The sequence below is a fragment of the Pollicipes pollicipes genome, unplaced genomic scaffold (assembly GCF_011947565.3).
Source record: "Pollicipes pollicipes isolate AB1234 unplaced genomic scaffold, Ppol_2.1 Scaffold_3087;HRSCAF=3621_pilon_pilon_pilon, whole genome shotgun sequence".
Classification (NCBI taxonomy): Eukaryota; Metazoa; Arthropoda; class Thecostraca; order Pollicipedomorpha; family Pollicipedidae; genus Pollicipes; species Pollicipes pollicipes.
In genome coordinates this window covers 30,276,254-30,290,241 of record NW_023596225.1, presented here as the reverse complement: position 1 = coordinate 30,290,241, position 13,988 = coordinate 30,276,254, and the positions used below count along the sequence as shown (strand labels likewise).

Below are 13,988 nucleotides of genomic sequence, written 5' to 3'. Positions count from 1 at the left end.
ATGCCACCACCTGCTCGTGATGCACATCGAATGCTCTAAAACTGACCTAACGTGCCGAAGTGCACACCGCAGCCATTTGACTGGTAATGCTATAATAGTCCATGCATGTCAGTCATGCAAGCTATAACCGCGGGCCATTTTCAGTCCTGGTCGTTAAAATCGTCCGAGAGATGCAGAAAAGGCTGCTTAAGAATATGAAAACAACTTTCTCGTATAGCATCTCTACCCATTTTGTGGGGATTTAAGAATGGGCGCAAATCTGTTGTTATGCTTCTGTCGGAATCATGACCGATTTGGACCGGGAACGGACACACGGCGGAATACAGACGAACCCGCCCGTTAATATGGATCGACAGGCACACGCATTTCAAGGCGGACTTATTACCATGGCACATTTAGCTATCGCGTGTAAAGAACACCTCGGTTACCGCGGTGCCTAAAACACAATGCCGCAGGCATTGCGTTTTGTAACGGCACTCGAGCACCGATTCTGCATTCGAGTCACGTAGTTCCATCTATAGCCAGGACGATTGCAAGTCTGAATCCACAGCGGCCGTATTTTAGTCAGCATTGCCCCGCGCACGCCTCGGTGAGCAATGAACATAATCGGCTCGAACTGAACGCCACTCACCCTGTCCATTGCACGACTCACTGGCCGCTCGATCATAACGCGTGTACCGGCAGCGCACATCTCAAGACCGGACCGCGCCTCAGCAGACCAATCCATTACGCAGCAGCGGGAGCGCGCCACTCGGCAGCATCGGCTCCGCCGCAGCCCTTCGGCACAGCTGCACTCCGGCCGAACGCGTGATGGGAGCGCGGTGCAATGGTCCTCGCCGGCGCCGGCACGGACTTCGCTCAAACTGGGGCGAGCGCTGCTCCGCGTCCAGACGCCATCAGGCTAATACGGCCGGCACTCGCGGCGCGACAGCCTTTACTCTCGATAGATTACCCGTGGGAAGAGGGGGAGGGTGGGGCAACCGGGCGTGACGAGTCAAAGGCAGGTGGCAGAAATAAGGAACCTCGCCGCACAAAAGAAAAAATTACATACGCTAAACGCTACACCGGTCCGGCAAGCCACGAAGCGAAGCGCGTATGTCAGAACGCACTCACCGGATCGACCGAAAACTTGGCGTGGTTGGGGACTGGAGGGCCATCGTTTGAATTATTCCGCGAGGGTCAGACACTTGCAGCTGCTCATAAACTCCGGGTGCTTCGAACGATTTGGCTGACCTTTGCAGGCGGCACAAATACGCCCCTCGGCAGGGTACTGGCCGGGCGCGACATGGCCACGGGTCCTGCATATTTCAGTCCAGTGTTCGGAACTTCGCCGCCGGCTGACATATTCTCCGGCGGCATGCGGCCTCAGTTTTGTTTGCTGCCATTTTCCGTTCGCATCGGACGTGAGGCCGGCCCGGCGTGCTTCGGCGTACCATAAGCACGCCAATGGCTCGTAGGTGCAACACTCCAGGGCATGTGTCTGCATACCATGCATCATTGTGAATCATCACGCACATCCCTCCAATGCCTCAGTCCAACCTTCGTGCATGTACACGGATTGCGGCACGGAAAGAGGTAAGTGCATGTATACACGGAGTCCGGTCCCTCCCCCTCGCGAGCAATACTGGAGAGCAGCGTGGCGTTGGCGGTGGCTGGCATGACGTATTGAGAGAGGACACGCAGGAGACCACGGCCCAAAAGTTCTGACCCTCACCTGCAATACTGAAGAGCAGCGTGGCGTTGGCAGTGGCCAGGATGACGAGGTGACCGACCGGGTCCGTCTCGAACACCTGGACGGCCCGTTCAGGCAGGTCCACCCGGGGCGGGTGGGGCGGCGGCGGCCCCTCCTCCAGCACGGTGAGCAGCACCCGCGCCACCGACGAGCGCACCGGCTTGCCGCCGTCCGTCGCCCGCACCTGGACACAGAAAAGGCGCTCAGCGTGAGCAACTGGCCACAATGCGCCGCCGTCATCTGGCGACAACGGGAGAGCTCGGTGGTAACAGCACAGCTGTCCACTGCCCTGACCTGGGTGGGGCAATGGCCGAGCTTCGATGCTGCCCAGACTGTGGTCTGTCGCCTTGACGCGCAAACAGCGCAGCCAAACACTATGACTGTGCCAACAACCGTCTGCTGTCCCTGCTTGCGGACAGCGGGGGCTTCAGCGGTAACCACGCCACCGTATGTCGCCGAAACAGGGGAACAATGGGATGACGCTGAGTGAACGATCACTGTCAATTACCGTTGCATGCGGTGACAATAGATACATGTTTAACAGTGCTTCTGGACGAAGTCTCCACATTGAAACAACAAGAGACCTCACTGCCGACACGTTTATCACTTTCAACTGGGACAGCAGGTCCTCACTGCTAACATGCACTCGGGTAGGGGTCAACACTTCACCCCCCGGGTTTTTTTCTGCAATAACATCCGAACGCCGCGGCGCAGCCGAACCAAAGATCAAGGTCAAAACCAAACCGCATTGTTACTGGAAAACTTGCTTTGAGAGGTACTTGTGGCGCTCCTTTCGAATTCCTGGACCACAACGTCAAAATAACTTTTTTTATTTTGACTTCATGAAAGTCAACGGAGTCAATGACCTGAAATGGACTCAACCTTTTTTAATTTTAGCAGCATCCCGTCTATAGTTGTATTTGGTGCCGATTGTAAATTCAAACATCTAAACAATCCCGAAGGGGTTTTGTCATTTCAATTTCGTAAGGTCAAGCAAGAACGATGACTTAAGCATCAATCACATTTGCTTATACGTGATATCTAGATTAAAGCTGGTTACATAAGGACATAGAAAGGAACTTCAGGTGCCTATCAAGAGTTTGACCTTGCTTGACACGAATGTCACAACCTAGAAACTTCAAAGTTTGGCACAAGTGAGTTCACATAGAGCCGTACTTGCCCCGTGAATATGACGTATCCAACTCCTGGTTTTTGAGATCTTAGAGCAGGCAAGTTGACCCCACCCCCATCCCAGCGAGGCGCATTTAACCGGCCGCCCAGGCGCGTATCAACAGCAGTCGAAACGAACGGCTTTGGCCTACAACAAATTAAAGAAAAAAACACAGGACGCCAGTGATTTTTATCGTGACGAAGCCAACATGAGTGACGTTATCGCTCTTCATGCATGCATTCATGGAGCAGACGTCTCCAGACACCTGCCAGACAGCGAGTAAACCTCCGAATTCCTCAGAGGGTCCTTCGTTCGACAGTAAGCTGTGGCGAGCCACACGAGAAAGGCTTTCTGTGTGCTTGTCTGGAGATATGGACAAATGACCGGGATAGCATCTCAGCTGCGCGGCTCTTCCCACTAGGAGCACTTAGCAGAGTGTTTCGGGTGCTCAGCGGTCTCGGTGGCTACTCGATACAGAAGAGCCATTACCCCCACCCGTCTGGCCCTCCCGAGAACATCGGCGCGTTGGCGAGGCTCCGCACGAGGGGGTCTCCGACCGGCCGGCCGGCCTTTCCCGGGCATTGCTGTGGCGGGTGCCGGTCGCGGCCGCTGCCATCGCCGATGACAAGCGAGCGCGGGGTACGGTCCGCGCCGGTCTACGCCGGTCCACACCGGTCTGCGCCGGTCTGCGCCGGTCCGCGCCGGTCCACACAGTTCGCACGGTCCCCTCGGTCCGCGCGGTCCTCGCCGGTCTACGCCGGTCCGCGGCACGCGCCGGTCTGCGCGAGACGGGACCGGTCCGCTCGGGACCAGCATCCCCACCGGCGTCAGTGGCCTCTCTGTCGGTGGCGCCGGTCAGCGTCAGCGCCGCCCTGCACTGCTACCCTATCAGTCCGCTCGCCAGCTGCATAACACATGACAGCGGCGTCCGCTACAAGCGCACGATCGGACCCCACGATCGGACCCCGTTGGCCTGGTTGTCGCGTCCGGGGCACTGCGCACCTGTAGCGCTGCCTATATACCCTGTTTGCGCGGCATCTGCCCTTGTGCGGCCAAAACCACGGTCCGGCACGATGGCGGCCGCCAGGCACGGCACCTTAACACAGGCCGAGTAAGGCAGAAGGGGACTGGCGGTCGTTGGGGTGTCGGCGAAACTGAACATAACCAGGCACACCAGCGGAGGAAGTGGCGTCCGCGCAGCCCGGCGCCGTTCTCACGAGGCGCCTTAACCAGCGTAGTGGCTTCACTGCAGTCGAAAAAGCCCACACACTGAGCGAAAAACAGCATGCCATTAAGCAAGCAGACCATGCATAGCAACAGTACAGACGAGCTTTAACACTGAGCCGATTCCAGTGGGCCGGTACAACACAGCTGAGTCGGCATCCCAGGGCAACACCCCCGCGTCGGGAGGTCAGCGCTCACCGAGACGAGTACCCCGAACCCCAGCCAGGCCAAGGTCAAGGCCATGAGAGGCAATCGCGAGGCGCACGGGTCCCCAGGCCTTTGCCTCCACGACTCGCCCCAACTGTCCCCTGCTTCTTACGAGCCTCCAAGGCCTCTGCTTCCACGACTCGCCCCAACTGTCCCCTGGCCTCGTACGAACCTCCAGTGGCTCTGCTTCCACGACCCGTTCCAACTGTTCCTGACCTCGCACGAGCCTCCAGGGCCTCTGCTTCCACGACCCACCCTAGCTGCCCCTAGCCTCGCCCCTGCCCAAAGTACTTTTACAAAACAGAAAAGTTCTAGAAAGAAACGCATCCACAAAGCTTGAAAGGCCGACCCTCCGTGCTAGGGAAGTTTACCTCTTTCGTAGTAAATGTCACTGTCACGACGGTTTGGATAAACAAATAATATTGGCCTCCTATACATTCCTGCGACAAGATGTTGAGACCAAAAATGGCAGTCACCGCATCACGCATGAACGGACCGCATTACTGTTTTGAGCATCAGCGTCGGTCGGGCCTGGACAGGTACATTCTTCGCCGCTACAGAACGCAGACCAGCCACAATTCACCGAGCAAGTGAAGTTCATATATGGAGTTTTCGTTCAGTGCTCGCTTTCACTTGCATTCAGAAAACAAGCGAGTTTACCAGGCATAATGCGAAAGTTTTCCTTTTTGATTATGTTGCCAAAACACGTCTCGTGCATTGCATCGAAATGAAAAACTGCTCCACTCAGGACCATTTCGACAACGACGCATCAGTCAACGTAAAGTCACCTTCATCCGTAAATTGCTGTTGCGAGTTGCCAAGGCCCAGCACGTCCTTTCGACCACCGCGTCCTTCCTTCCTTAACAGCGCAGCCGCGTCCAGCCGCGGCGGCCGGGCCGCTCCACCGAAATTCGAAAGATCAATAGCTGCCCATAACGTGCCGTCCCACTGACACACACGGACGGACCTGGACGAGGCCGCGACAACCGAGCAACACCCGAGACGGCGGGGCGCCGCCGTCGCTCACGCAAGGCCGCCGGCAGCATTATGTGGGGCTTCCTCGCGTGATGCCTTGAAATTACAGTCGGGCGCAGGTCAGCCAGCCTCCATAATCCAACCGGTGATGAAGGCAGAATGGGCCAGCAGTAAGCAAACTGTGGCCAGCGAAGCACACTGCCAGTACGCTGGAGCTTAGTAAATTCAAATAAATTATTGGATATGGTGGAAAATCGGTGGACATAGTAACTAAAACGATGCAATACTCTGTGGGGGAATTAACAATAGCACGTTAGCTGGAATACAAATTCCTTCCCGTCAACGTAGAAAGCGTCGGGTACAGCTCACATCAGTGTTCAGCTCCTCACACGATTCACTATATGAAATGAAGCGTGCACTTGGAGTACATACAGATACCGAGCCGTCGCTATCTACGCCGCTCTTCATTTGGCAACACACAAACGTTTTCGCTGGCAGCTCATTGCCGCCACCTCTCAACACACGTCATATTGCTGAGCTTTGCGGGGTCCACCACTGGCGTTCGTCGATGGTGGGAGTTAATCATTCATTTATGCATTAGATTGCGTTGGTCTTCCGGTCCAAGTTGAATGAGCGTGACCAACTCGACACTCTGTCACACTCGCTATCTGTGACGTACCCCAGATTCTGCAGATATCGTTTGGCTAACGATTACAGCTCGGGAAATAGGTCATATCTGTCCACAATGGGCCGCATTTGCATGGAAATTGGCGCCAAATTCGCCGTCCAAGGTGAGCAGCAGCCCAGCGGGCAGAAGCCGGAGCCGCCAGTTCAGTCGCGGCATGCACGAATTCGGCCGTTCAGGCACCAATTCTCATTCCAGGGCCGTTTCAGGTTTAACGACGCGCCTGCAGCCGCTGGAAAGGTTGCGATCGAGCCGGCAGCGCGGAGCCGACGCCATCACGACACGGTCTGGACGCGACACCCACGGGCGGGGGGCCCGCTGACACGTGAGGCGCCGAGCCGACGCCATCACGAGACGGTCTGGACGCGGCACCCACGGGCGGGGGCCCCGTTGACAAGTGAGGCGCGAAGCCGGCGCCATCACGACACGGTCTGGACGCGACACCCACGGGCGGGGGGCCCGCTGACACGTGAGGCGCCGAGCCGACGCCATCACGAGACGGTCTGGACGCGGCACCCACGGGCGGGGGCCCCGTTGACACGTGAGGCGCCGAGCCGACGCCATCACAAGACGGTCTGGACGCGGCACCCACGGGCGGGGGCCCCACTGACACGTGAGGCGCCGAGCCGACGCCATCACCAGACGGTCTGGACGCGGCGCCCACGGACGGGAGCCGGCGCCATCACGGCACGGCCTGGGCGCTACACTCACAGACAGGGGCCCCACTGACATCGCAGGACGGTCTGAACGCTACACCCACGGACAGGAGCCCTGCTGGCATCGTGGGACGGTCTGTACGCTACACCCACGGACAGGAGCCCTGCTGACATCGCAGGACGATCTGGACGCCACACCCACGGACAGGGGCCCCGCTGACATCGCAGGACGGTCTGTACGCTACACCCACGGACAGGGGTCCCACAGACATCGCAGGACGGTCTGGACGCTACACCCACGGACAGGAGCCCTGCTGGCATCGCGGGACGGTCTGTACGCTACACCCACGGATAGGGTCCCACTGACATCGCAGGACGGCCTGGACGCTACACCCACGGACAGGGCCCCACTAACATCGCAGGACGGTCTGGACGCTACACCCACGGACAGGAGCCCTGCTGACATCGCAGGACGATCTGGACGCCACACCCACGGACAGGAGCCCTGCTGACATCGCAGGACGATCTGGACGCTACACCCACGGACAGGGCCCCACAGACATCGCAGGACGGTCTGGACGCTACACCCACGGACAGGGCGCCCCTGACATCGCAGGACGGTCTGGACGCTACACCCACGGATAGGGCCCCACTGACATCGCAGGACGGTCTGGACGCTTCACCCACGGACAGGGCCCCGCTGACGCGAGGGAGGCGTCAGGCGCCGCTCCGACCTCAGCGCCTGGCGCCCATTACCGAGTGCGGTGAGCTGGCACTCGTGCAGGGTGCTGCTCTGCTGATAATGACGGATAGTTGCTCAATGTTTAGAGTGATCGTCCCTATAGGGCATTTCGTCAGCGTGATGTTTTATCAGCCATCACCAAGCAATAAATATCCTCCAAAGAGTCTCGTGAGCAGTTTGGCTACTCGGCGAGCTTCACGCTGGTTGCCTTTCTGTACCGGCCTTCACTGGGCGCGTCTCCTTGTTCCCCAGCGACGGTGCACGAAAAGTCGGCGAAAGGTCGGGTCTGGTCGGCACGGCACGCTACGGCAAAGGTCACCTGTCGCGAGCCAACCCATGCCGGCACTCGAGGCACACACGTACAGCAGCAATTGCCTTCTCACTTTTCCTGTGCTGTCACTGCCATGCTCTAACCCTGTTCCTTGCGGGCAGTCGTCGTGCGGGAACACCTACTTACGATGTGTGCGGTGACCACATCGCCGCTGCTTCCGTCACAGCGCCCCGGCACCAAGGCCCTCCTGCCTCACACGTCAATATCGAACAATCTCCGAAGGTTGAAACGCCGAGGCCTCAATCGCCACGTGCCCACGAGCGACGGCGTGTATCATTGACAGATGCATGAAACAGTTACGCCCTCAACGCGGCGGCAAGCACTCGTTACTGCGGCGGGTTGGTGACGGGTTGGCGTCCCGGTTCGATTCAAGCCCGGCTACAATGTGCCGCCAATTGCTCAACTCCAAATTCTTTTGTCAGAGCCATATCCAAATCCCGACGTCGCTGCCGACGTTACAGCCGAGATGGCGATCATATGCGAACACCACAGTCGTTTCAACGCGACAGACGAGACCTGAACACGTCGTCCATCAAAATAAAAGGGATGCAACAAACCAGTCGCATCACTTGCTCTTCTCAACCCCAGGTGCCGTACATCTAAAGCATAGCAGACCGCGTGATTCTCATGGAAATAAGTGAGACGTTTACATTTTGACAATGAACGATGTCCGTCCCGGTTCATTTGCCATCCAAGCGCTGCTCATCACTCTTCACGTGGAGTCGGGAACGTACTTAGTGGGAATGTTTCATTCACCACTTACGGTTATCAGAAAAAGGACAGCAGATGATTGCACTGCGTACGCTGGACATAATTACGCCACCGGTGTCTGACAACAATTGCTGAAGTTTGGAAGCATCACAATTTTGCGAAAGAAAAGATGCACTGTTGCGTCGTAAAGGTCATGGCGCCACACCCCGCTAACCGGCGGCCGGTGGCGGCGGTTGGCGGGGTCATAGGCCTTGGTTGTCCGCCGGGCCGTCAGCCGACAGCGCTGTCAATCCTGACCACGCGGCGGCGCAGCTCTGTTCAGCTGCGGGGCTCCCGTCCCCCCTCGCCACCCACCTCCCACACTTTAAAAAGGAAGTTAGGCAAATCAGGGGATAAAACCGTTCGTCGGCTCATTTTGGCGGTGCGTTTCGCCATTGGTTTCACTGCTTGACCCCCCAGCCCCGCCCACTACTAATTTCGCGGAACTACGTCGACGTGATCACGCGACACTCCTCACGTCATCCGGTGTGGAACAATGTGGTAAATAAGCTGCATGCAAGCCAAGGAGCTGGAAAATTTTACGCTTAGATACCGTTATGGTCGTCGACATTTGTGTGCTACAATCCGGCCACTCAGTCAGAAAACCACACAAATGTGAACATTTCATTGAAAAGCCTGACAAAGCAAACTCAACACGTCATGTGCATGATATCAAGGAAGAAGGTCTTTAGCTTCCGATGTTTCGGCATTACCAGCTTTTTTAAGGAGCCATCCTTTAATGTACCAGGGCATACCGAAAGCAGATAATTCGCTATTTCAGCGACCAACAAGGCAGGCATCTTTTCAAGAACACCGGGCACAAGACAACAGTCATCGCTCCAGTTCAAGAATGTTTGTTCATCGCACATGATTTTCACATCCACAAGAAAAAACAGTACAGCCGTCTTAAACAATCAAACTGTCTTGTGGGTGTCCTCACCCTTATCAACCCGCCAATTCATTCGTCCAAAACGGAGGTCGCTCACCCGACTACCGCACGGACCCGACCCATCAGCCGGACGGCCATAAACGCCAGTCCGCAGCGTGATTCGGAGCACTTCAAGTGCGTCGGGTTAGCTCGGTGGAACATTGTGAGCGTATAGATATTAACTAGCATAAATAATTCACAACTGAGCCAGGGGCATGCCGTGGCTGCCATGTGACGACAGATCGTTGGCGCCGAGTGATGAAGTCAGGGCGTCCCAGCCAACTCAGCTATTGATCAGGCAGGTTGGGCCACACTGCACCAGGGCTGGCAGTAACCGACTGAAACGTAAACTGCCGGCCGGTTTTTGCCAGTTCAGAGCAGTTCGCAGGAACTACTGGTGGCAAAAAATGGCAGAAACTGTCAAAAAAAAATCAAGCATGGCAAAGCATGTGCCAAGCGTGGAACAACACAGCAGTATAACAAATTACATGTTGAGCATTACCGTTGGAATGTCATTACCATGAATTACCATGGAATCTACATTGATGATAGCGAGATTAGGAATTGCCTGAAAAATTGCGCCTTTCAAAATAGTACAAAAAGATCCAGTGAGCTGACATGCCAGATGACGAGAAACCCAGCAGTTGTGTCTTCCTGATACTATGATACTGATGCTACTGGCTAAATCTGGGCTCCAAGAAAATCAACACACTTCAAAGTCGGTGCCAACGAATTGTATCGTCCATGATGCATGACTACCATGACGGGGCACTGGTGTCCATCTAGGTTGCACTTTTCCCGTCCGACGTGAAATATGTGGTCATGAAAGGATCAGTTAAGTTGTTATAAATGGTCTTTTTTACAGAGTTCCTAAATTTGCATCCCTAGAACGCTCACAATATTTCCTTTTAGTTTTCGTTCTTGTCCACAACAATTTGAAAAACACCCTGAGCCATCTAATATTGACAATTGCAGTGGGGTGCGTACGCCCATATGCTGACAAAGCATAATTCTGAGCATCTTACGACTGACATGTAATCCATCCGTTGCAGCCTCATGAAACAGGGGTCAGCCATGGAAGTCAGCCATGCATCAGAGCGCGTGTTCTCACAAGGAACTCAATATACCTGGCCTTTGGTAAGAATATGAAACCTTAACACACTATAATAGCGCAGACCAAACACGTAGTTTGAACTAGCTCGTGGGGTTCTATGTTTTTGCCAGCTGATGACGGTTATAATCAACAAAAATCAGTAAAACGGAAAGAAGCAGAATCTAGCTTCACCGGCCTGAAGTGCCAATCCTGCTTTGTATTGGTGTTCGCAAACACCGTAACTATGTGGACCCGCAATGGCGCAACTACTGTGGACACCAATGCATGCAAGACGCAAACACCTGTCCAATCAACGAAAATGTCATGCCCGCATATTGAATATGGCTTCACCGGACGCCGCCCGCGCGGTCGATGCTCGCGCGGTGCCGCTCGTAGATCAAACCGCACACTGCGCAGCGCAACGCCCCTGCAGGTGCCGGCCACTAGCCGTCCATAACTCACGGTCAGCTGGTGTTTGCCGGCGGCGATGGGCGCCCCGTCCGTCGGCAGCCGCAGCTGGCCCAGCCGCGGCTCGATGGTCAGACGCAGGCCGTCCGTCGACACGATCGAGTAGCGCAGCTCGGAGTTCACACCGGCGTCCTCGTCGTGCGCAATCACCTGCCCGGGTACCAACTACGTCAGCGGCAGGGTAACAGCTACGTCAGTGACAGGATAACAGTCACGTCAGCGGCAGGGTAGCAGTCACGTCAGCGGCAGGGTAACAGTCACGTCAGCGGCAGGGTAACAGTCACATCAGCGGCAGGGGAACGGTCACGTCTGCGGCAGGGTGACAGTCACGTCAGCGGCAGGGTAACAGTCACATCAGCGGCAGGGGAACGGTCACGTCAGCGGCAGGGTAACAGTCACGTCAGCGGCAGGGTAACAGTCACGTCAGCGGCAGGGTAACAGTCACGTCAGCGGCAGGGTAACAGTCACGTCAGCGGCAGGGTAACAGTCACATCAGCGGCAGGGGAACGGTCACGTCTGCGGCAGGGTGACAGTCACGTCAGCGGCAGGGTAACAGTCACGTCAGCGGCAGGGTAACAGTCACGTCAGCGGCAGGGTAACAGTCACATCAGCGGCAGGGGAACGGTCACGTCAGCGGCAGGGTAACAGTCACGTCAGCGGTAGGCTAAATGACTGCCACCTTAGTAAAAGAGAACCAGGTTTAGATGCCAACCGGGGCAACAAGGTGTGTGACGTCATTAGCAGTCCCAGCGGCTGGAGCTTGGTGATAAGACCACCGGCAGGGCAGCAGGAGTGACACATCAGCGACAGGACAGCGGGACCGGACGGTAGTCAGGGTAACGGCATATGACGCCAGCCAGGACACCAAGAGTGACACATCAGCGACAGGACAGCGGGACCGGACGAGTCAGGGTACCCGCACGTGACGCCAGCCGGGGCACCAGGAGTGACACATCAGCGACAGGACACCGGGACCGGACGGTAGTCAGGGTAACGGCATATGACGCCAGCCAGGGCACCAAGAGTGACACATCAGTGACAGGACAGCGGGACCGGACGACAGTCAGGGTACCCGCACGTGACGCCAGCCGGGGCACCAGGAGTGACACATCAGCGACAGGACACCGGGACCGGACGGTAGTCAGGGTACCCGCACGTGACGCCAGCCAGGGCACCAAGAGTGACACATCAGCGACAGGACAGCGGGACCGGACGGTAGTCAGGGTAACGACATGTGACGCCAGCCAGGGCACCAAGAGTGACGCATCAGCGACAGGACAGCGGGACCGGACGACAGTCAGGGTACCCGCACGTGACGCCAGCCGGGGCACCAGGAGTGACACATCAGCGACAGGACAGCGGGACCGGACGGTAGTCAGGGTAACGGCATATGACGCCAGCCAGGGCACCAAGAGTGACGCATCAGCGACAGGACAGCGGGACCGGACGGTAGTCAGGGTAACGACATGTGGCGCCAGCCAGGGCACCAAGAGTGACGCATCAGCGACAGGACAGCGGGACCGGACGGTAGTCAGGGTGACCGCATGTGACACCAGCCAGGGCAGCAGGAGTGACACATCAGCGACAGGACAGCGGGACCGGACGATAGTCGGGGTACCGGCATGGGACGCCAGCCAGGGCAGCGGCGGGTAAGAAATGGCGCAAGCGGACGCTGTGTGGACGCTTTCGCTGGAGATTACGTCGATACCTGTGGTCAGTCAGTGATCCCATACAAGCAACCGTGCATGGGAAGCGCGAGTCACATAGGTGGGAACACCATTCAGGAGCTTCACAGATGAAGGTTGGTGTAAAGATTGCAATGGGTGGAGATCGCTGAAGTCACCTTGATAAATACTTGACCTCACTTCGCTAACAGTGCCCTACACCTCAACAGCTCCAGTGCAGTCCGCTAGCAACCTGCCCCAACGGCCGCGGACCCGCTCTCTGGAGTCCGGCCTCGGCACCGCCAACACCGGAGTCCAGAGACGAGCCACTTCGAGCCCTTGGCCAGCCCGAGGCTCGACGTAAAGACGAGTCACTGTCGCATGAAAACGAGGACATGTGTGCCGAGAGTCCGCCAGATTTGGGGAGAAGCGAGCTTTGCTTCGCCAATACAGCACGCACCGGCACTGACGGACCACCTCGGCAGGCTCCTGTGCAAAGACTTCACGTAAGATACCGCTACGGGATCGCAGGTATTGGTAAGGCGAGACCTGCCCGCCATCCGTCAAAGTAGGACTCGGCACACTGAAGCAACAGACGCCTCATGGACCACGGCGTGCCATGGTTGGCGCTCAACGGACTTCGCGGTTCGTCCTCGTTGGCAGTCTAGGGGCATTGGCCACCGCGGTTGGTGCGCTGGTTTTCCCAGCTGTCTCCACGCTAGAGCTACCACAGGATCCAATGTATGCGATGCGATGCGATGCGATGGGACCAACAGCTGCGCCAAGCCGTTCGTCAACGGATCCAGCGTTGATGAAAATGCATTACGACAGCATTGGACGAATTCCTTCCATATATATATATATATATATATATATATATATATATATATATATATATATATATATATATATAGAAACACGGTGCATATGTCTCCCACCAGTCATTCAGGAATTTCCCTAATGTACAGGAGCTGTCGTTTTTGGTGGAGAGGCGCGGCAACGCCAAAGAGTTGAGTTCAGCTCTGCGCGGCCCATGGAGTTAGCTATGTCACACGTAACGCAATTCCGGTCACGAGTCAAACCGCGACCATCGTTTCTTTTCAGGGGTTAATACTGTCATCCACGGTCCTCATACCACAGCCAATAAAGCCCGGTAGGCCTAGGAAGGTGCTTAGGCCCATATTATTAGTACCTAAATGTAGGGCGAAGCCAGCAGATAGCGAAGTCCCCAGGTGTCGTGAGACAAGCTTGTTACAATAACCACGCAAGGGTGCCTAAATGAAGGCAATTTCACCCTACAGTTACGGACATGCATGCAAATATCGGAGGGTTGCGTGATACGTTTCACCCTTATTTTCAGAA

The 13,988-nt window shown here is 56.4% G+C and overlaps 1 protein-coding gene across 1 annotated transcript in view; it reads right to left on the bottom strand.

Annotated features, from left to right (window-relative positions):
- Nucleotides 1–13,988, bottom strand: part of LOC119089379 (fat-like cadherin-related tumor suppressor homolog) — a 48,909-nt gene that overhangs the window by 12,544 nt on the left and 22,377 nt on the right. The window contains exons 6-7 of the mRNA XM_037212048.1: nucleotides 10,957–11,112; nucleotides 1,715–1,916 (exon numbers count right to left, since the gene is read on the bottom strand). Of these exons, the coding sequence (XP_037067943.1) occupies nucleotides 1,715–1,916; nucleotides 10,957–11,112 (358 nt within the window). The remainder of the gene's footprint in view (nucleotides 1–1,714; nucleotides 1,917–10,956; nucleotides 11,113–13,988) is intronic.